Source organism: Gorilla gorilla, chromosome 20 (assembly GCF_029281585.2).
Source record: "Gorilla gorilla gorilla isolate KB3781 chromosome 20, NHGRI_mGorGor1-v2.1_pri, whole genome shotgun sequence".
NCBI lineage: Eukaryota > Metazoa > Chordata > Mammalia > Primates > Hominidae > Gorilla > Gorilla gorilla.
This window is the reverse complement of record NC_073244.2, coordinates 15,871,400-15,892,835: the sequence shown is the minus strand read 5'-3', so window position 1 is coordinate 15,892,835 and position 21,436 is coordinate 15,871,400. Positions and strand designations below refer to the sequence as shown.

General features: G+C 55.5%; 2 protein-coding genes across 4 annotated transcripts in view; one reads left to right on the top strand and one right to left on the bottom strand.

Annotated features, from left to right (window-relative positions):
• The window catches only part of OLFM2 (olfactomedin 2), an 83,137-nt gene extending 81,338 nt beyond the window's left edge, over positions 1-1,799 (top strand). For both annotated transcript variants that reach the window (XM_031004562.3, XM_004059970.5), the window contains exon 6: positions 644-1,799. In XM_031004562.3, the coding sequence (XP_030860422.1) occupies positions 644-1,321 (678 nt within the window). In that variant the 3' untranslated portion in view covers positions 1,322-1,799. The remainder of the gene's footprint in view (positions 1-643) is intronic.
• Positions 1,800-5,854: 4,055 nt separating this feature from the next.
• PIN1 (peptidylprolyl cis/trans isomerase, NIMA-interacting 1) lies at positions 5,855-20,250 on the bottom strand. 2 transcript variants are annotated; one of them, XR_002003731.3, is made up of 5 exons: positions 19,972-20,250; positions 16,724-16,936; positions 7,397-7,507; positions 6,225-6,446; positions 5,855-6,004 (listed from the first exon to the last, which is right to left on the bottom strand). XR_002003731.3 is itself a non-coding variant. In XM_019016362.4 (4 exons), the coding sequence occupies exons 1-4, from the start codon at positions 20,027-20,029 to the stop codon at positions 6,337-6,339; spliced, it is 492 nt and encodes a 163-aa protein (XP_018871907.1). In that variant the 5' UTR covers positions 20,030-20,129; the 3' UTR covers positions 5,855-6,336. The 2 variants fall into 2 exon arrangements, 1 of the variants encoding a protein (XP_018871907.1); XM_019016362.4 differs by having other exon boundaries at positions 5,855-6,446; positions 19,972-20,129.
• Between the last annotated feature and the right edge of the window lie 1,186 nt (positions 20,251-21,436).

The following is a 21,436-nucleotide window of genomic DNA, read 5'->3' as shown; positions in this document are numbered from 1 at the left end:
TGGGAGGCTGAGACAGCAGATCACAAGGTCGGGAGTTCGAGACCAGCCTCACCAACATGGTGAAACCCCATCTCTACTAAAAATACAAAAATTAGCCAGGCGTGGTGGGACGCGCCTGTAATCCCAGCTACTCAGGAGGCTGAGGCAGGAGAATTGCTTGAACCTGGGAGGCGGAGATTGCAGTAAGCTGAGATCACGCCACTGTACTCCAGCCTGGGTGACAGAGAGGGACTCCATCTCAAAAAAAAAAAAAAAAAAAAAAATTACTTAAAAAAAAAAAAAAGACCAATAGCACTCACTGGGATTTGGGTCCTACTGGGGCCATGAAGTTCCCCAAGAAACTGCAGCCCCTGGGGACTCACTGGGCCCAGGAATTCCCTGGTCATTGGATATTGGGTGGTTAGTGGTCACTGAACAGCCATTGAGTGATAAGACGTCACTTGAATTCACTGCCCATGGTTAATGCTGTCACCAGGAGATGATCATGGTCACACTAGGGCCATAATTAGTAATGAATGGTCAACAGAGTTCCCATGACTAATGACCACTTAGTGACTGTTGATCTCTAATGGCTGTAGCTGGTGCTGGGACCCTTGGGTCGTTGGTGGTGGTTCCCCCCAGTGACCAGTGGCTGCTACCATAGGTCTGGTACATGGATGGCTATTACAAAGGCCGCCGGGTCCTGGAGTTCCGTACCCTGGGAGACTTCATCAAAGGCCAGAACTTTATCCAGCACCTGCTGCCCCAGCCGTGGGCGGGCACGGGCCACGTGGTGTACAACGGCTCCCTGTTCTATAACAAATACCAGAGCAACGTGGTGGTCAAATACCACTTCCGCTCGCGCTCTGTGCTGGTGCAGAGGAGCCTCCCGGGCGCCGGTTACAACAACACTTTCCCCTATTCCTGGGGCGGCTTCTCCGACATGGACTTCATGGTGGACGAGAGCGGGCTCTGGGCTGTGTACACCACCAACCAGAACGCGGGCAACATCGTGGTCAGCCGGCTGGACCCGCACACCCTCGAGGTCATGCGGTCCTGGGACACCGGCTACCCCAAGCGCAGCGCCGGCGAGGCCTTCATGATCTGCGGTGTGCTCTACGTGACCAACTCCCACCTGGCTGGGGCCAAGGTCTACTTCGCCTATTTTACCAACACGTCCAGTTACGAGTACACGGACGTGCCCTTCCACAACCAGTATTCCCACATCTCGATGCTGGATTACAACCCCCGGGAGCGCGCCCTCTATACCTGGAACAACGGCCACCAGGTGCTCTACAATGTCACCCTGTTTCACGTCATCAGCACCTCTGGGGACCCCTGAGCCAATGCTGTGGCTCGGGCTGCTGCCTGGGGGGCCTCCGGGGGCTGGGGGCCCTTTTCATTCTGCCTGTGTCCCTCAAGGGTGATCTCTCTGTCTCTGTCACGCCCTTTCTCCCCGCCTTTTTGCTGGGCTTTTGTTCTCTGCCTATGTATTTCTGTCTATTTTTTCAATTTCCCCTCTTCTCCTTTATTGATCTCTGCTTTTAATACACCACTTCTTTCTTTCTGCCTTTTTATGGATGTCTTTTTCTTTTTATGGCTCTGGTTCTCCAGTTCTTTCCCTGTCTCTGCCTCTCTGTCTCTCTCACTCTCTCTGTCCTTCCACCCCTCCCTCCTTGCTTCCCACCCATTCCTCATCCCTCACTCCCACACCCACCCCCACCCCCACCCCCAGGAGTTGAGTGCATGGATCTGTTTCTTTTTTTATTTACACTTTTTCTTTCCGGTTTGCCGGAATAAACAGGACCTTTGACATTTGACGCTTCGGTGACTGTGTGTGTCCAATGGCGACAGAGGTGGAGGTGGCCCCGAAGTCCAAGCCTGGAGACCCATCTCCAGTGAGGATCCCCTTATTCCATGACTCAAGCTTAAGCGAACTGGGGGGAAGGGGTTCCCCAGGGCCAGCCCTTTGGGGAGATGGGTGAGGAGACCCAATCCAAAGTTGTTTTGATCGAAAGCAATTCATTTTAAAGCAGTTTGATCAAAACAACCGAGAATTCTAGCACAGCAATGAAAACTGGCCTCAAATGAGTATTCTCCCGTCACTGGATTGCCACTCTCCAATCACTGTTGATGCATTACTAAGAGGTCTGGAATTTTTTTTCTTTTTTTTTTTTTTTTGAGACAGTCTTGCTCTGTCACCCACGCTGGAGTGCAGTGGCATGATCTCAGCTCACTGCAACCTCCACCTCCCGGGTTCAAGCGATTCGCGTGCCTGAGCCTTCCAAGTAGCTGGGATTACAGGCATGCACCACCATGCAAGGCTAATTTTTGTATTTTTAGTAGAGATGGGGATTTCGCCATGTTGTCCAGGGTGGTCTTGAACTCCTGGGCTCAAGTGATCCGCTCCCCTCGGCCTTCCAAACTGCTGGGATTACAGGTGTGAGCCACTGAGCCCGGCCAGTCTGGCAGTTTTTTAATGGGTTTTTAACAATCGAGCTGGCTTTTAAGAAGCTGAGTATGAAACACTAGGGCCCAGCTGAATTTTTCCATTTTCTTTTTTCTCTTGTTGCTTTGTAATTTCAAAAATCGTTTTTAGACGAGTCACATTTGTGCCGAGTAAACTAATCCCAAAAAAGCTAGAAACAGCCTTTTAAAGGGGCACTCAGGTGCCTTCAATTGAACACACTCATACCCCACACCTGGAGCCTGTTTGCCTGGAAGAGGGATTGGGCAGGGACAGCCCTTGATGGGGGACCAGAATTCTTGGAGGGGAAGGAGAGGAAAAGACAAGAAGTTTTGGAGGCAGGAAAGAAGAGTATGAGGGAGACAGGAAGGGACTGAACTAGGAGTAGGCTGGATGCAGCAGCTCATGCCTGTAATCTCAGCACTTTGGGAGACTGAGGTGGAAGGACTGCTTGAGCCCAGGAGTTCAAGACCAGCCTGGGCAACATAGCAAGACCTCATCTCTAAAAAAATTTTACAAAATTAGCCAGGCATGGTGGCGTGCGCCTATAGTCCCAGCTACTCGGGAGGCTGAGGTGGGAGGATCTCTTGAACCCAAGAGTTCGAGGCTGCCATGAACCATGAGTGCCATTGCATTGCAGCCTGGGCCACAGAGTGAGACCTTGTCTCAATCTAAAAAATAAAAAAGGAGACGCTAAGTCCTCAGCAGCCTTAGAGATCTGGCTAAAGGCAGGGGAAGGGAAGTCACAGAAGGGGAAGAACCAGATGAGGGCTTTATATGAGCCAGGCCTGTCTGAAGGCCTGCATGAGGCAGACCTAAGGGGTGCAGCCAGGCTAGTTGGAAGGGGTACAAGAAAGGTGAGGAGCGTCACCCTTGGGGCTGAGGGACCAAGAATGAAGGTAGGGGGTGCTGCCCAGGTGATCCTGCCCCATGTTGACCCCAGTGGTTGGTCCCTATTGAATCCAGAGCAGAAACATCATTTAAAGAGCCCCATTGGCCCAGACCCCCACCCCGCTGAGGCCACAAAGGGGGCACTCCCACTCCTCCTGGGGGAGGCTCTCCTCATCTCTAATTAATGGTTACCCTGATTAAATCATCTCCGCTCCGTGCTGGCATCTCCGGGAACTCGGATACTGGGGCCATATTGGGAACGAAACCAATGAATAATAAATAGGACTGCCTAATGTACTCATTTAAAACCAATTTTTAGAGAAATCCTCAAGAAAAGCAATTAATTTCCATTTAAGCGAATATGTTTGACATCGGAAAAAGGATTCATTCCCAGATTAGCATGTGGAGAGGCACGTTACTCTGTACCTGCTGAAAAAATGAAATGAAAAGCAGCACAAAGCCAGGACACCTAGAACATCTATATCCCCCCCAACTCCCACCCCAATTTACATTTATTTGGAGGCAGAGACTCTCCACAGTGAGGGGACGAGGTAGTTTATCGGCCTTAGATACTGGATTCTCCCAAAGTAAGGTGGAGAATTGAGGATGCTGAGGTCCACAGTCTTTGTCCACAATATGCTGAGTGCTGGGGAGCCACATTCTCACACTGAGATTAGGGCTGGGTGTGGGTGTGTCCATCACATCTGTACCAGGTCCTCAGAGAGATCACACACACACACACACACACACACACACACACACACACAGGCTCAGAGCTCCTTTTGAGTTTGTGGCTTTTGTTACAAACAAGGATGGGCAGGCAGACTAACACTTCCCAGGCCAGGATCAATCTGTGTGCGTCTTCGGCTATCCACTGCTAACTCACTGACTTCCCCTCTCATCATGGACGTGGGCACAGCGAAGCCAACTCCTGTCCTGGGGCAGTAATACCATTTACCCCAAGGTGACCTGCTCCAGCTCTGCCCAGCGGCCACAGAAGCCAGGGGCACGTAGAGACTGACCCCCTGGGGCGGGTCTGGCCTGGGAGGTGCCTGTAAGTGGCACTAGGGAAGACTACACTGTCACCATCCTAAAGGCCTGGGATGTATGCCCTGGTTCTAGGCAGGAGGGGGTGAGGGGGTGGGTGGGAGGTGAGGGAATGCGCAGCTGCTTAATAATGAATCACCGGCCCCGAAGTGGGCTCTGGAGGCATGTTTACCTAACAGCGACATTCTCATTTGGGTTTTGGCCACTGCACAGACAGACAAGGGAAGGGGGTACCTGGAAGGGCAGGTGGTCACACTCAGAACCGGAGGACTCTCAGAACTGGAGGACTCCCAAAATGCACAGGACACAGAGAGACGACCAGTCACATGGCCCCACACATTCTTGGGCAAACGCAGACACACACACACACAGGTGGGGGCAGCGGCTCCCACACAGAACGATGCACAGCCTTCCCTGGGCCCTGCGGCTGACGGTCAGGACACAAAGCCCATTCTTCACCCTGGAGTGGAACTCAGCAAACCCTCTGGGCCCCAGCCACTAATTTCCGATCCTTCCAGACCCAGGGCCTCCACTGTTCCAGGAGGGGTGCAGTCACTTCCCCAACCCCACATCCAACTGTTGGTGTGAATGGTGGCACGGCTGCCTCACTCCCAACCCCCCTCCACCAGGCGATGGGAGAACATTCTGCCTGGTGGTGTATCCATGCAGCCAGCTCTCCCCAGCCCTCTGGAGCTGAGAGGAAACCCATTAAACCTTCCTAATGACAAATGCTCCGGCAGGCAGGCAGCAGGCGAATGAGCGATTGCTCCCGAAGCCAGCCAGATGGGAGCAGGCACAGGTGATTGTTTATGAGGCTTGGCCTTTATTAGAAACTCAGCGCTTGGGGGAGGGGAGGTCCCCTGGGGCCGGGCTTTAGTTGCTCAGGTCCCTAAGCTCTGCCAGCCAGGCACCCCTGCAATCTGGGCTGGTCCCCATCAAGTGGAGGGGGAACAGGGCATGCAGGAATAACCACTTCTCCATCAGACCCACAGCCCCCCGACTGAACAGGGGATGGGGGTCAGGCATGCCACATCCACAGCCCCCACACTGGCGGGGGACCTCATCTCCCCGCCACCCGCCCCAGGATTCCCTCTGCTCCACCTTCAGGCACTAAAAGCCGTGTCTGCTCCCATCCCTCTCCCTGCAGGAGCCCCCTCCAGTCTGGGAGGGCCCTGTTGTCATGGTAACTGCAGCTGCAATGGGTGCTGGGCCAGGTGCCGGGTTGGACCCACGAACCTTCTGGAAGCCCCTGAGATGGCAGGGAAGCAGATCTCAGGGTGCTGGGCAGCTGGACAGTGCCCATGTCCCCAAGAACCAGCTGCTGTGACTCCCCCTGGCCCAGGGCAAGGGAGAGCCTCGGGGGAGAACTTGCAGCTGGGACCCTTAGGATGGAGGGGCCATGATCCCCTCCCCATGACATCTTCCTCACTATGCTTCCCTGAGGAGAAATGAGACACAGGAGAGCAGAGCAGTGGTTCTGGGTTTAATTGGGGGTGAAAGGGTGCTGCACAGTTGCTCAGAGGGCCCATGGCTGGGCTGCACGAGTGTTCGCCTTTGCGACTGAACAGAGGAGCGTGGCCTAACTAGAAACAATTCGGCCCTCGAGTCTGCCTCCAGCACCTGGGGGGACACGGGGCGGCTCTGCTGACCAGGCCTTCTCTTTGGAACACCCCTCCCACCACACTGCCCTGGGTCTGGGAGCCTCCCACCCCTGCTGAAGTCAATTCCTTAAGGGAGAATCTGGCGGTCACAGCCCCAAGGGGGGATGGACAGGGAGTGGGGACCCCAGGGCCCCAATCTGGAAGGGCCCCCTCCCAGCCATTTTGGGAACAATAAATACTGTGTGACGGTGGCAGGGAGTGGGGGGTTCGGCCACTGGCTGGCGGGCAAGGGGGAGCTGGCCGGCCTAGCCGCCCTGCCCTGCCCCGAGGCCAGGCCTGGGCTCCCCACCCTCACTCAGTGCGGAGGATGATGTGGATGCCAGAATCCGTGAACACGGGCCCGCTCATCTCCCCCGTCCGCAGCGCAAACGAGGCGTCTTCAAATGGCTTCTGCATCTGACCTGGGAGCCAGGAGGGGTGGTGGGGGTGTCAGGGCTGGGCTGGCAGAGGCCAGGATGAGGCAGGGCGGGTGGCAGCCGCGACAGATGGGGCTCCTGCCTGCGCTGAGCCTCACACTCGTCCACACTCATCCGTCACCGTGTTTATTGCCAGTGCTGAGCGGCGGCCCAGCTGGGGGTGGCAGGGCCATTAAGGAGGCCCTGGGAAGCCCGAGGACAGCATGAAGGATAGCAGGCAGGGCTACGGCCGCCGCCGTGCATTTAGGGGCCACTTCGGTGGTGAACTCGTCTCCCTGGGCCCGGTTCCCAGCCCTGCCATGTCATCTGTCCCACCAGCCTCCTCGGAGGAGGTGGGCAGCTGCTGGCCCCATGCTGCCGCCCCACCCCGCTAAGACACCTGCACACCACACCCTGCAACCCATCCTGGCCTCTCCCTGATGTTGTTCTGTAGACCCCGAGGACTGAAGAGGAGGAAGAGGAGGAGGCCTAGTCCCCCTCTGTCCCTGATTTCCACTGTCCTGGCCAGACAGGCCTAAACTCAGGGCCACCTCCTCTCACCCCTGGTTTCCCCACCTTTGAGAGGGATTCTGGGGGACAGGCCCTGGGACTCTCAGGGCCCCCAACCTTAAACCACAAAAAGGAAGAGGCAGAGGACAGGAGGTACCCACCTTGGTGGGCCTGGGATGAGGACATCTGTGCACAGACACACAAGAGACCATGCCCCCCGGGGTAGAGATGATGCCAGGAAGAAAGTGCTGCAGCCCCCTCCCTGTGTGGCCCTGGCCCTGCCCAGCAGAGCAGCCTCTGAAGCCTGAGGAAGGGGCTGTGCTGCCACCTGCTGGACCCCGAAGGCCGGTGTGGCACCTGGGAGCCCAATGCCCAGACCCTCCTGGCCTCTACCCCTCAGGGTGGTTAAGGGTCCCCCGACCTGGTGGGGCCCATTCCTTGCGCACCTCTGCTGAAGGCACCCAGGTCTCCCCTGGCCTTGGCTGAGCTGCAGTCGCTGAACTGTGAGGCCAGAGACTCAAAGTCCTCCTCTCCCGACTTGATCTTCTGGATGTAGCCTGTGGACATGGAATGGAATGGGAGTGCCAGGTCAGGGGCGGGAGGGGGGGGGGGGTCCTGACCAGACAGGATGGAGGACTCCAGAGCTGGCCAGTGGGGGAGGCAGCACTTCACTTGGAAAGCCTCCCCTCACAGGTGCACATGCTCCCCACAACCCCTCTCCTCACACATACCTGCATGTGCAGTCACACCTGTCCTCACCCACACCCAAGAAGAGGCGCCTTTCACGAGCATGAGCACTCAATGCACCCTGCCAGTCATCCATGAGCCCTGCCACCCTGCAGGTCTCACATCCCTGCTCCCGCTTTCACTCTCACCAGCACACACACACACACGTAAGGAAAAATCTACATACAAGCTGGATGGGCCAGAGGAGAGCAGCAGGCAGGGAGAGGCTGACCCAGGCAGGGGGCTGGCCCCCCAGGCCCCCTGGGCAGAGGTGGGAGAGCTGTCCAGAGAAACCCCAGCACTGCCACGGCAGCCTGTGGCCCCAGCTGTCCCATCTGGGAAGAACAGCCTGGCACTGGGATGGGCCTCCAAGGCACCCTGGTGGGCTCTGCAAGGGACACTCGTGGGCTGTAGCCCCAGGGTCCCAGAGGCAGGCAACATAGCTCTTCTCCCGGCTCCCCACCTACAGTCTGCATGCTGGCAGAACTCAGGGTGGCCCCACCCTGTGTGGCCCAAACTAGCCCATCGGCTCTGACTCTCCAGGAGGCGGAGGAGGCCAGGGCTGGTGGAGTTAGGAGGAACAGGGCTGCCAGCAGAGGGGGCAAGACAGCAGCAGAGTAGCATCTGAGTGACTCACGTTTCGGAAGCCAAGTGGGGAGGGCTGCGTGTGTGTGCACGTGGTGTGTGTGGTGTGACTGTGTGTGAGCAAGTGTGTGTAGGCACTCTTGTGCATGTGCCAGGTCGGGAGGAATGGCCTACCGCCTTCCTGACTCCAGGCCACCCCCAGGAAGGTGCCCATGGGCAAAAGCCTGCCCTACCCCAATCCTCCTCTTGCTCTGACACAAACGGGCATCCCTTCCAGTGTCCTCCCTAGGCCAGTGGTGCGACAGCCCCAGCAAGCCAGGGCAGCCCTCTGGGTGAACTGCACCCACCCCGTGTACCCTAAGGCCTGGCAGCCACTCTCCAGGGACACCAGTTCTTCTCTCCAATGTGAAGGTCACCCTAACACACTCAGTAGGGGGTTTCTTAATGTCACCCTGACACTTCTACCCTTGCTCCTTCTGACCTAAATGATGCCATGACACACCTGCTGGCCAACTTGCCCAGGACATACATAGCTGATACACTGGCCTGGAGCCTGTCGGAGAGCCATGGGAACACTGCTGGGTGACCTAGCCAGTGCTGGGAGGCCTGGACACCCAACCGTGGCACCTGCTGAACACACTGGACTGATCCAAGTGTCCCCAGGGACCCTCGGCCTCACACTCTAACCTGCTTGGGACTGCAGTGGAAATGGTACCAACGCGAGAGCACAGCCATAGCTCCCTGTTTGGCTGCACGTCATGGCAGCCACCAGTGTCCTGGTATCTGAGCTGGATGTCACCACGACCTGCTGCCCTGACATCCCTGTGCCTCTCCGCCTGACAGTCTTGTGCCAGTGGCTGTGACATGCAGCATAGTGCCCGGCACCAAGCAGGACCCTGACCAACATCCCTTGCTGTCATCATTCTTCCCCTCCATGGGGACTGCATCCCAGGGATGACGCAGCCTCTACTGCTCTGCTCTCCCTATCCTTGGCCCTGCCGGCCCACGTGTCCTGGTCTGACAGGGACATCGATGCCATACAGGGCCCCAGCTTTTGTTGGGATGGCACATTACAGAGGCTTCTGCCCGTGATGCCCTGGTTTGATCAGAATGCCCCGCTTCCAGGGCTGCCACGGGGTCCTCCTCTGTGCCAGACACATCCACCAGTGACTCTGACTTAAATCAGATGTTGCTAGGACCCCCTCCCACCCCTCCTCTCTCTGAACTTCTAGGTATCTCCTTGGCCTTAGGCACAGAGCACTGGAGTCCCCTGTCCCCCCTTCTGTCTGGACCACTAAGCCAGCCAGGGGATCGCACGGTGCCCCCAGGGGTACCCACCTACTTCGGGGAAGCAGGACTGCCTGCAGGCGCTGAGCGTCTGAGGAGCCAGGCCCAGGCCCTGAACAAGCATCACCTTGCCACAGCCCCCAGCGGCCAGGGCTGGGGGCACAGCCACAGGGATCCCTGAAATTGGACAGCCCGCCCAAGTTGTCCTCTCTCACACACAGAGTGTGCAAGCCATACCGCTTAAAAACAAACAAAAGCCACACTTTGGCACACCAATAGCTCATATCACCCAGATCTGCCTCTGACCTGACAGCTTTCTCGGAAAATTTTCTGCTATGATGGGAGCCTGCAATGACTGTTTTTGTTTTCCTTTTGCAGAGATGGGGTCGCACTATATTGTTCAGGCTGGCCTCAAACCCCTGGGCTGCAGCAATCCTCTTGCCTCAGCATCGCAAGTAGCTGGAATGATTTTTTTTTTTAAAACGCTTTCTCTTGAACCTGGGAGGTAGAAGGTACAGTGAGCTGAGATCGTTGCCACTGCACTCCAGTGTGGGCAACAAGAGCGAAACTCCATTTCAAACAAACAAACAAACAAACAAAAACACTTTCTTCCTGAGTTCCTGCTCTGTGAGGCTGACCTTGAGGGGTTTGGTCCTGTGTGTCTTGTTAGCTCAGCCTGTACCTGACCCCCCGACAATGACATCCTCCGAGTCCCACCTCGCAGACCCTGGTTTAAGCCTCTTGTCCTGCCTGAAACTCACCAGCTATCCTCTGGTCTCCCCCAGAAGCCTCCCCTAATCCCCCACTATGTGAGGTGCCTCCCCCTGGGTGCTGCATTTACTACCGTCCTATTGGTGGGTTGCTTGCCCACCTCACAGTGCAGGAATGGAGGCTGCTGGGTTGGCCTTGTTCATTGCTGCACCCTCAGAACCCAGCACTGTGCACAAAACAGGTGTTCACGAATGTTCAAGAAGTTAATGAATAAATGAGACAGAAATAGGCCATGGGGAAGGAGGGAGACAGGGATCTACCACGGGGCTTGAAGCAGAAATGCTGGAATCTCATGCCCTGTCTGCCTGAAACTCAGGCTGCGACCCTAAGGCCAGACTTCCTGGGCCTCCTCCAAGACAATGTGCCAGCCTTGCCCGACGGCGCCAAAACCCGTAAAATTTGATGGGGACTGTCGGGTGCTGGAGCCCCATCCTGATTCGATGTGGCTCCAGCTTAGAACCACACAGACACAGGGTGGCCTCTCCAGGAGCTCCCAGTCTGGAGCAGGGGCCTCCACCTGCTTCAGGGTGTTCAGGACCCCCTGAAATTGTATGCAAAACAGAATGGCACCTATCTGTGCTGGCAGACCCCAGCCAGCCTGCTCACAGTGTATCCCCAAGGTCCAGGAGGACATGTTATGGGTGCTGACTCCAGACTCCATCAGGTCCAGATCCTACCTCTGCTGCTCCTAAACAATGAGAGTCTGGCAGGTGACTTTACCTCTTGGAGCCTCACCCAACTGGCCTGTAAAATGGGGTAACCGCTGCTCCCACGTTGGAGCCTGTTCCAAGGAGTGAATCAGTGACCGCTTAAGCAGTGGCTGTTGCAGAGCAGGCCCCTGACAGATCCAAACTGCCCATCCGTTATGGACTCAATGTTTGTGTCACCCCAAATTCACGTGTTAAAGCCCTAACCTCCAGTGTGGCTGCATCTGGAGATGGGGACTTCGGGGAAGTAACTAGGGTTAAATGAGGTCATAAGGGTGGGGCCCTGATCCAACAGGATTAGCGTCCCTTTTTTTTTTGAGGCAGAATCTGGCTCTGTCACCCAGGCTGGAGTGCAGTGGTACAATCTCGGCTCACTGTGACCTCTGCCTCCTGGGTTCAAGCGATCCTCCTGCCTCAGCCTCCTGAGTAGCTGGGATCACAGGCGTGCGCCACTACATCTTGCTACTTTTTTTTTAGTATTTTTAGTAGAGATGGAGTTTCACCATGTTGGCCAGGCTGGTCTTGAATTCCTGACCTCAGGTGATCCACCCACCTCAGTCTCCCAAAGTGCTGGGATTACAGGCATGAGCCACTGCGCCTGGCCAGGATTAGTGTCCTTATAAGAGACACCAGAGAGCTCGTGCTCCTTCACTCCGTGCACATGCGCCTGGGGAATGCCATGTGAGTGCACAGTGAGAGGGCAGCCGTCTACAAGCCAGGAAGTGGGTTCTCGCCAGGAACAGAATCTGAGGGAACCTGGATTGTGGACTTCTGGCCTCCAGAACTGTGGAAAGTGATGACTGTTGTTTAAGCCACACCGTCTGTGATATTTTGTTACAACAGTCCAAGCTAATGCACATCAGTGACCTAGGTGGGAGTGAGGGAACAAATGGGGTAGTCCTTGACCCCAAAAATGTTTCGAGACGTGCTGTCTCCTCTGCCTTGCCAGATCATTACGCTGCTTCCAGCATACTTCCCCCAGGCTGCCCAGGCACCAGAGGGGAAGGGGCCTGGTCGGGGAAAGAGGTGACAGGGTCAGATCTGAGAAGACCAAGATCCAGAAGGAGGGGCTAGAGGCTGGCCCAAGGCCAGCAGGCTGGAAGGGCGCCAGTGACCTTGAGGACCCTGGGACAAAGGGGCTGACCTGGATGCTGGGATGGGTATGTGAGTAGGACAGCTGCTCATAGTCTCAGCCTTGCCGGGACCCTCCAGGCCCTGGGCATGTGAGGGGTGGCTGTCAACAGATCTGGGTGGAGAGCGGGCAGGGAGGGCTTCTCCACGGCCCATCCTCCTTAGACAAGGACACTGGCAATGACTCCCTTGGATCTCTGACAGCCTCTGGCTGTGGCCCAGCAGCTGCAGAGGAGCCAATGCTGGGAAAAGGAGCCTCAGCAGAAAATGTGGAGGTCCCGGCTCTCTCTGCAGGCAGCCGGTCCCTTCGGGGCAAGGGCGGAGCACCATATCTAAATGGGCACTGATGAGATTTAGCCCGGCTGCCAGCTGGGGAGTGAGCTGCCCAAATCATGATCTCCTGATCACCCGGCATGAACCCTCGAGGGGAGAACATCCACTTCATGGAAGAGAAAATGAGGCCCAGGTGCCCAATGCCTGCACCGACACTGCACATGATGATCTGTTACCGAGTGTACCTCGGCCGGGGCCACCTCACTGCATCCTCCTATCGACCTCTGAGGAGATCTGCCCCAGCACCATCTCAGGCAGGAGGATACCAGGAGAGGGAGGTCGTGGGCCAAGGTCATCATCTGTGTGCTGAGCCCACCAGGCCTCCTGTGGTCCTATCCGGAACTCTTTCTACGGGCTGTGGGGTGGCAGCAGGGGCTGCCCGTGAGCAGAGGCCTTGACTTGACCTCAGCTCCCCCGCCGTCCACACCCGAATGACTGGGGCTGAGGCTCTACCGCACAGAGCGCGCCAGCCACTGAGCCCATTGCTCCTGGATCCTCATAGCCACCCTCTCCCCATTCTACAGATGAGGCAACTGAGGCTCAGGAAATGAAGACCACACAGCTGGCACTGAAATCCAGCCCTGTACGACCCAGGGTGGGCCACGCTGTTCTGCCCTGACCCTCCCCCAGACATCCCACCCCTGCCCACCTAATCCATCACCCAGTCCTCTCTGTCCTGCCTCCTGAATCTCTCTCGGGTCTGCTCCCTCTTCTTCTTCCACTTCCAGCCCCCAAGTTCAAGTCACACCGCCTCTCGCTCCAATTCCTCCCACAGCTTCCACCAGGTGGGCAGGCAAGGCTCCTGCTGACATTCCAGAATCTGCAGGTACCTACTGTGAGGCCTCAGGGCCTGGCTACTTACCAGGTGCACCTGTCCAACCCAGAGATGGGGGAGACACCCTCGCCCACCACATCCAGACCCATGCCCTTCTCACTATCCCCACCAGCCTCAGCCTTCTGCCAGCTCTCACCAGGATTGCTTGGAGCAGCTCTGTCCTGCGCCTGGCTGCTCTGCTGACCCCCAGGAGCCCACTTCATGCCGCTCCATCCCCAAATGCCTGCACCCTCCTGCTCACTCTTATAGGGTCCGGAAGCCTCAGAACAGAGACCACTAGAGCTGGGAGGACCCGAAGGGTCATCTTGCGCTTCTCTCCTGGCTTCTCCCTCCACTTCTTCTTCTTGCTCTGGGGCAACCAGAACCTCTGAAGGTTCTGGGCCTTCTACTTCCCTGGCCCTTGACATTCTAGCTTCACAGATCTCTGCTGAAAGCAGAGCATTGTGGGTTCCTCTCCTGGTCCCACATGGCCACATATGTCCTGCTGCCTCCAGGAAAGAATCCAACCTCCTCACCTGACAAGGACCCTCCTCAACCTGGCTGGGACCTGCCCGTGAAGGGTCTCACCACCCCCTAGCTCCCTGCAAAGCCTTCCCCAGAGTCCTGGCTACATCCTAGTCCTAGGCCTTTACTTCTGCCCTGTCCTGCGCCAGGAATCCTTCTTGCTTCCTACTGGTTCATGAAACAAGGCTGTGAGGGCTGACTCTGGGCCAGGCTTTGTGTGGCAGGATGGGAATACAGGGGAAAGAGAGAGATCCAGTCCCTGCCCTCAGAGGTCAGGAGGCTGGCTCTTCAGTCTTCAAGATTCTGTGTAAGAACTCGGCTTCTCTCTACCATGCTTACATATAAGACTAACGGGTGGCACTTACTGTCCTAGATGCCATGTTGGGGGTGTGCATGTGTAATAACATCCTACAGGCCAACTGGACCAAGTGATGAGAGAGTAAAACAACAGCCAATACTGACCGAGTGTACACTCTGTGCTGGGCCCTGTGCTACCACAACCAACAACAGCAATGACAGTGACCACTAACAATGACAGAACATTTACCGATGCCAGGAGCTGTTACTCCCGCTTTACTGTATTAGCCAGAAGTCCTCACAACTACCCTGTGAGGTGTGTCTTATTATTCTAATACTAATTTTATAAATGAAAAAGACTGACAGCTGGGGGCGGTGGTTCATGCCTGTCATCCCAACACTTCGGGAGTCTGAGGTGGAAGGATCACTTGAGCCCAGGAGTTTGAGACCATCCTGGGCAACATGGTGAAGTCCTGTCTCTACTAAAAATACAAAAATCAGCCAGGTGTGGTGTTATGAGCCTGCAGTCCCAGCTACTTGGGAGGCTGAGGTGGGAGGATCACCTGATCCCAAGGAGGTTGAGGCTGCAGTGAGCTATGAACACTGCACTCCAGCCTGGGTGACAGAGCAAGACCCTGTCTCAAAAGAAGAAGGGGAAAAAGATTGAAGCCCAGAGATGTTAAGTAACATAGCCAGGACGTGGCAGAGCTGCATAGCAACCCAGGCTGTCTGGGCATGGTTGAGAGATGGGTTGTTTGGAGTAGGGACAGCCCAGGAGGTTTGGGGACTCTGAGAAAGGCATCAGACACAACTTACTGCAAGAATGGAAAAGTGGTTTTTTTTTTTTTTTTTTTGAGACGGAGTCTTGCTCTGTTGCCCAGGCTGGAGTGCAGTGGCACGATCTCGGCTCACTGCAAGCTCCACCTCCCGGGTTCATGCCATTCTCCTGCCTATCTCCCGAGTAGCTGGGACTACAGGTGCCCGCCACCATGCCAGACTAATTTTTTTGGATTTTCAGTAAAGACAGGGTTTCACCGTGTTAGCCAGGATGGTCTCGATCTCCTGACCTTGTGATCCGCCCACCTTGGCCTCCCAAAGTGCTGGAATTACAGACGTGAGCCACCGCGCCTGGCCAAGAATGTAAATGTTTTATATTCCCGCTGTCGAAGATGGCAGCCACCAGCTAAAGTATGACCAGTGCAATTGAGAAACCAATTTTTGATATTATCTTATTTATTTTTGAGACAGGGTCTTGCTCTGTCACCCAGGCTGGAGTGCGGTAGCGTGATCTCGGCTCATTACAACCTCTGCCTCCTGGGCTCAAAGGATCCTCCCATCTCAGTCTTCCAAGTAGCTGACACTACAGGTGTGCACCACCATGTCCAGCTAATTTTTTTATTTTTTTAGAGACGGGGTTTTGCTATGTTGCCCAAGCTGGTCTCAAACTCCTGGGCTCAAGTGATCCTCCCGCACAGGGTGGGAGTGGCGGCCAAACTGGACAGCTTTAGACAGGGCTCTGCAAATGATGGCCTGCAGGCCAAATCCTCCCAGATTTTGTAAATAGTAAAGTTTTCTTGGCACACAGCCATGACCATGTGCTTGCTTACATATTGGTTATGACTGCTATCCAGTTACAAAGCAGAGCTGATAGAGACTGCATGGCCCACAAAACCTAAAATATTTACCATCTGGCCTTTATAAAGTTTGCCACCTTGGTGCCAGACTGCAGAGGAAACACAGAACAGAGCAGGGAATAGCTTCCTCCCTTAGGTCAGAATTAACTCACTATCTGCTGGCACTCACTACCTCTTTTTTTTTTTTTTTTTTTTTGAGATGGAGCCTCACTTTGCTGCCCAGGCTGGAGTGGAGTGGTGCGATCTCGGCTCACTGCAACCTCTGCCTCCCTGCCTCAGCCTCCCGAGTAGCTGGGATTACAGGCACGCATCACCACATCTGGCTAAGCTTTGTATTTTTAGTAGAGATGAAGTTTCACCATACTGCCCAGGCTAATCTCGAACTTCTGACCTCAGGTGATCTGCCCTCCAAGGCCTCCCAAAGCGCTGGGATTACAGACGTGAGCCACCACACCCTGCATGCACTCACTACCTTCCTGACTGCTGTCTCTGGATCCACCTACGTTTGTGACTCAGGCCCCTAGTGGATGATATTACTATTGACAACACTTCCCACAGACTGAGGGCCTACTGTGCAAAATCCATTGCCTTATTCCCTCTAACCTTCACAATGGTCCTCAGAGGATGCCCATTTTACAGAGAAAGCTGAGTCTAGGGGAGGTGACATGAGTCCCCTCCCAAAGGTCACAGAGTTCACAGAGGCACAGCTACTACCTGAAGCCATGTCTGCCAGCCCCCAGGCTGGGTCCTCTGCCCCTACCTGGCTCACCCTCAAATGCCAGATGGAAAAGAAAGAGAATGGCTGCTGTGAAGGTCAGGGTCAGGTCATGCACTGGCGTTTTTGTGTTGGCCAACACCACGCCTGGCAGCTGAGCAAGCTGGGGTGAAGGGTCTGATGTGACTTCTACAAAGGCTCACCTGGGAGAAGACACCCTCCCAAGCCCCTGCCCTCGCCCTGCTCACCGTTGATCAGCTCCAGGGCCTCCTCCTTGGTCCGGGTGATCTTCTCCTGCCGCCAGGACGAGGGCCGCCTTGACTGGCTGTGCTTCACCAGCAGGTGTGAGCAGCGGACCCTGGCAGGCTCCCCCTGCCCGTTTTTGCCACCACTGCTGCTGTTGCCGCTGGGCCGCTCCCACTGGCTGGCATTAGTGATGTGGTTGAAGTAGTACACTCGGCCTGGAGGGGAGGGCAGGCAGGAATTCAGCTAGGGTTGTGCTCCCAGGACACCCCTGAGCCCACAGCCAGAAGCCAGGGTAAGGGCCTGGCTTGCACGGGGTGCCTTCATTCAACAAATCCATGGTGTATCCACCATGTGCCACAGGCTCTCCAGACATGGGCCAATGTGGCAGGATACAGTCCCTGCCCTTAGAGAGCTAACATTCTAGGTGAGAGCAGACAGGTGCTAAACAAGCAAACGAAACACAGGATAGTATCAATCCCTGATAACTTCAAGGAGGAAAATAACCCAGAGTGATGGAACAGAGGAAGCTGGGGGACAGGGAGTGACTCAAACCATGCACTCAGCAGCCAGGCCACCTGGATTCAAATCTGAATCTGGGTTCAAATGTGATATATCTTCCCTGGGCCTTGGTGTTCTCACCTGTAAAATGGAGATAACAGTTCCTACCTTAGGGTCATTGAAAGGACTAAATAATAATTTTTAAACATTTTTAAAAGGGCTAAGCACAGTGGCTCTCACCTGTAATCCCAGCACTTTGGGAGGCCAAGGTGGGGTGGATCACCTGAGGTCAGGAGTTCAAGACCAGCCTGGCCAACACAGCAAAACCCCATCTCTACTAAAAATATAAAAAATTAGCCCGGCATGGTGGCAGGTGCCTGTAATCCCAGCTACTGGGGAGGCTGAAGCAGGAGAATCGCTTGAACCCGGGAGATGGAGGTTGCAGTGAGCTGAGATCGTGCCACTGCACTCCAGCCTGGGCAACAAGAGCAAAACTCCGTCACAAACAAACAAACATTAGCCGGGCGTTGTGGTGTATGTCTGTAATCCCAGCTACTCGGGAGGCTGAGGCAGGAGAATTGCTTGAATCTAGAAGGTGGAGGCTACAGTGAGCCAAGATCATGCCACTGCACTCCAGCCTGGGCGACAGAGTGAGACTCTTGTCTCAAAACAAAAACAAAAACAAAAACAACAGGCTGGCTGGGCGCAGTGGCTCAGGCCTGTAATCCCAGCACTTTGGGAGGCTGAGGCAGGTGGATCACCTGAGGTTAGGAGCTCGAGACCAGCCTGGCCAACATGGTGAAACCTCGTCTCTACTAAAAATACAAAAATTAGCCAGACGTGGTGGCAGGCACCTGTAATCCCAGCTACTCGGGAGGCTGAGGCAGGAGAATCACTTGAACCCGGGAGGCGGAGGTTGCAGTGAGCCAAGATCATGCCACTGCACTCCAGCCTGGGTGACAGAGTGAGATTCTGTCTCATAATAAATAAATAAATAAATAAACAAACAAAAAATAAAAAATAAAAAATTAGCCATGGGTGGGTGGTACACGCCTGTGGTCTCAGCTACTTGAAAGGCTGAGGTGGGAGGATTGCTTAAGCCTGGGAGGCAGAGGCTGCACTGCAGCCTGAGCCACACAGTAAGACCATCTCCAAAAAGAAGAAGAAGAAAGCACTAAATAAGCTCACACATCTGCAAAATGCCTAGGACAGAAACTGGTACACATTAAGAGTGGGATAGCCTTTATTATCTCTATTGTATAGATGGCAAAACGGAGGCCTCACCTTTTGCATCTCTGGGAATGGCAGCAGTGGGTAACGCTTCCTGAGTGTTTACTCTGTTCCAGGCACACACAGGGGAAGGCAGGAACTGTACTCAGGTACTTCACACCCAAAAGCTCTGCTCTTAGCTACTACACCGCGCACGGTGTTGCAGAGCTAGGAACCAGCATTACTGGTGGCCCGATGTTACCCAGGAAGTGAGGGGTATGAAGGAGTGAAGACTGTGAACAAGAAGCTGGAAGTAAAGACCCTACTGGGTGCCACTCCAAAGGCTGACAGTTTGCCTGGGTGACATGGAGTGTCACCCATAAAGGAAGCCATCAGGGTTGAACTGAGCAGAAACAGCAGAAATGGGCCCAGAGCTGGGCAGAGCATCTGATTATTCTGGAGGTCCCAGCTACAGGCCAGGGCTAGAGCAGGCTGGGCGAGAGCGCGGGTTCCGGGTGCAAATGCAGCTGAGCTACTGACTCTAAAACCTTGGCAATGGGCTCTAATCTCCCTGCACCTCAGTTTTCTCATCTGAAAAATGGGGAATAGGGAATAAGGAGATCAAACCTCATGGGGTTAATGAGGAGAGTCCATGTATCTAAACAGTTCACCAGAACCTGGCACTCAACCAAGGAGAATTATTACTGCAAATGCGACTGCCATGGGCTCTAGAGGCAGCAGAGTGACTCGGGACCTGCCCACAGATGCTGGGCCTGCTCCTCAGGAGTTTGCAGTGACACGGGCAGGGGTATTTGTAGGCAAAATGCCTAGGTCCTAATCCAATCCCCGGCCCCTGAAATGAATGATCTTGGACGAGTTCCTTCAGTTTTCTGACCTCAGTTTCCTTGCTGGTAAGATGGAAGTAATAACTACCTGGCTCCCAGAGTTGCGGCAATTCAGAGAGAACTTAAAGCGCTTGACACAGAGACAAACATGCCCTGTTACTGGCAATATTATCATTGTAGCTAACCCTTAAATCGGGTCTAAGCACAGGAGCCATCGTCTGGCAGAATGTCACCGGCGATGTCGCAGACTCAGCATTAGGTGTACACACTAGGGGTGTTAGCAGGGGTAGGTTGTGGACCCGAGGCCGGGCAACACCCTACGCCCTTTGCAGGGTACTGGGGTGCCTCCCTCCCAGGGGTGCCCCCGGGCCCAGCAAGGTGCAGAGACGTCCCCCGGGGTGTCAGGTGCATTAGGCCGAGAGGTATCAGCCGGGCCGGCAGGGCCAGGGCCATCGCCCCGGACTCCCCGGACCCTCACCCGCCCAGCCCCCTGCCTCAGCTTCCTCAGGCTTCCCGGCGGCTCCTGAGGCTCGCAGTCCCCACAACAGGGCGGGCCGGGGCCGTTACCCCGGGGACGACGCGGAGGAGCCAGGACCCCATGGGAGGGAGGCAGCGCTGCCGCCTCGCCCAAGGGGCGAGCTCGAGCCCTGCTTACGCGGGCCCGCGCAGTCCCGCCCCAGCCCCGACCCCCGCGGCACCTGAGCTGCGGCTCATGCGCTTCTCCCAGCCGGGTGGCAGTTTCTCCTCGTCCGCCATCTTCCCTCCTGCCGCAGCGCCTGCTCCGCCTCAGCCGCGCCGCCTGTCGCCCGCTCCCGCCCGCCGCCGCTGCCTATTGGCTAGACGCGCTCTGCAACGGGGCCTGGCGGCGACGCCCATTGGGCTCCCCAACGGTCCGGATTGGCTTTCTGGCCTTCTATTGGGTAGAAGAAAGGCTGGGCGGACCTTACCACGTTATCCCTGCGCCCCGCCCCCGGCCAGCCTCAGTCTGGCCCCGTCCACTCGCTCTCCTCGGCTTCTGAGTGGTCCGAAGCGACGCGGGCCCGCCCTTCTCAACGCCCTTTAGCTAGCGCCAAAAAACTCCCGACCCCTTCTTGGCGCGCGTCGCCGCAGAGCCCACCCAGGCGGGATAGAGCTTATGGATTGGCTAATGCCGCAGCAACTCCCGCCTGCCTGAGCCGTTCCCGGAGGTCCGCAAGCCCCCAGCCCTCCCATGCGGAAGAGTCTGGCTGGTGCAGCGGTAACGGCGGTCCAGGAGGTACTTGGGCGGGGCGGTGCTGCCTCTGCTGTTGCCATAGCAATGCAGTTGCCTTGGAGATGAGCACCTAAGTACCCGATGCTTAAATTTGGCTCCTCCATCCTCCCTCTTCCCACCTGTTTCCCCCAGATGTCCAAAGCTAACCCAGCCTCTTTTATTTTTTGCAGGGCTCAACTTTTCCCTAGGCTCTGGACCCAAAGGCCTTCCACGTCCTTTGGAACCTGCTTACTTCCTTTATTCCCTCACAGTCTGGCTCCTTCCTCCATCCTGGGTGACCAGTGGGTGCCGACATTGACATTCATATAAGAACACGGAGGAGGTGCAGGTGGGAGGAGATGAGCTCAGTTTTAGCCAACTTAAAATAGAGTCTGCAGAGCCCGTGGGACACAGGGGAGGTATTTGGGGACCCAGAGTTGGGGAACTGTGGGTAGATATGGGAGTTGAAGACACTGACAGCAAAGGGTGCAACTACAGTTCACCTAGCATAGAACCCTATGTGACCGTTAAAAAGAATGAGGCTCAGTGAAGTGAACTCATAGGGAAACCTGCCCACAACAAATTAGACGCAGGATGCAGTAGAAGGCTAAGAGAAGTCTGGAGCCAGACTTGGGTTTAAAGTCTGGCACTGACACTTACTATGCGACCTTGAACTGATGACTTAACGTTACTCTATACTTTGGTTTCCCAATCTGCAAAGTGGGGATAAGCAATTACATCCTTCTGTTTGATGTGAAGATTAAATAAATTAATCCACATAAAGCACTCAAGCCAGGCTCGGTGGCTCACACCTGTAATCCCAGCACTTTGGAAGGCCGAGGTGGGCGGATAACCTGAAGTCAGGAGTTCGAGACCAGCCTGGCCAACATGGTGAAACCCTGTCTTTACTAAAAATACAAAAATTAGCCAGG

Coding starts and splice junctions, on each gene's coding strand:
- PIN1 (XM_019016362.4), bottom strand. CDS start 20,029: ATGGCGGACGAGGAGAAACTGCCACCCGGCTGGGAGAAGCGCATGAGC. Junction 7,508..16,723: donor GGCCCTGGAGCTGATCAACG/GTGAGCAGGGCG, acceptor CCATGTCCACAG/GCTACATCCAGAAGATCAAG. Junction 6,447..7,396: donor CCTGGGTGCCTTCAGCAGAG/GTGCGCAAGGAA, acceptor CCTGGCTCCCAG/GTCAGATGCAGAAGCCATTT.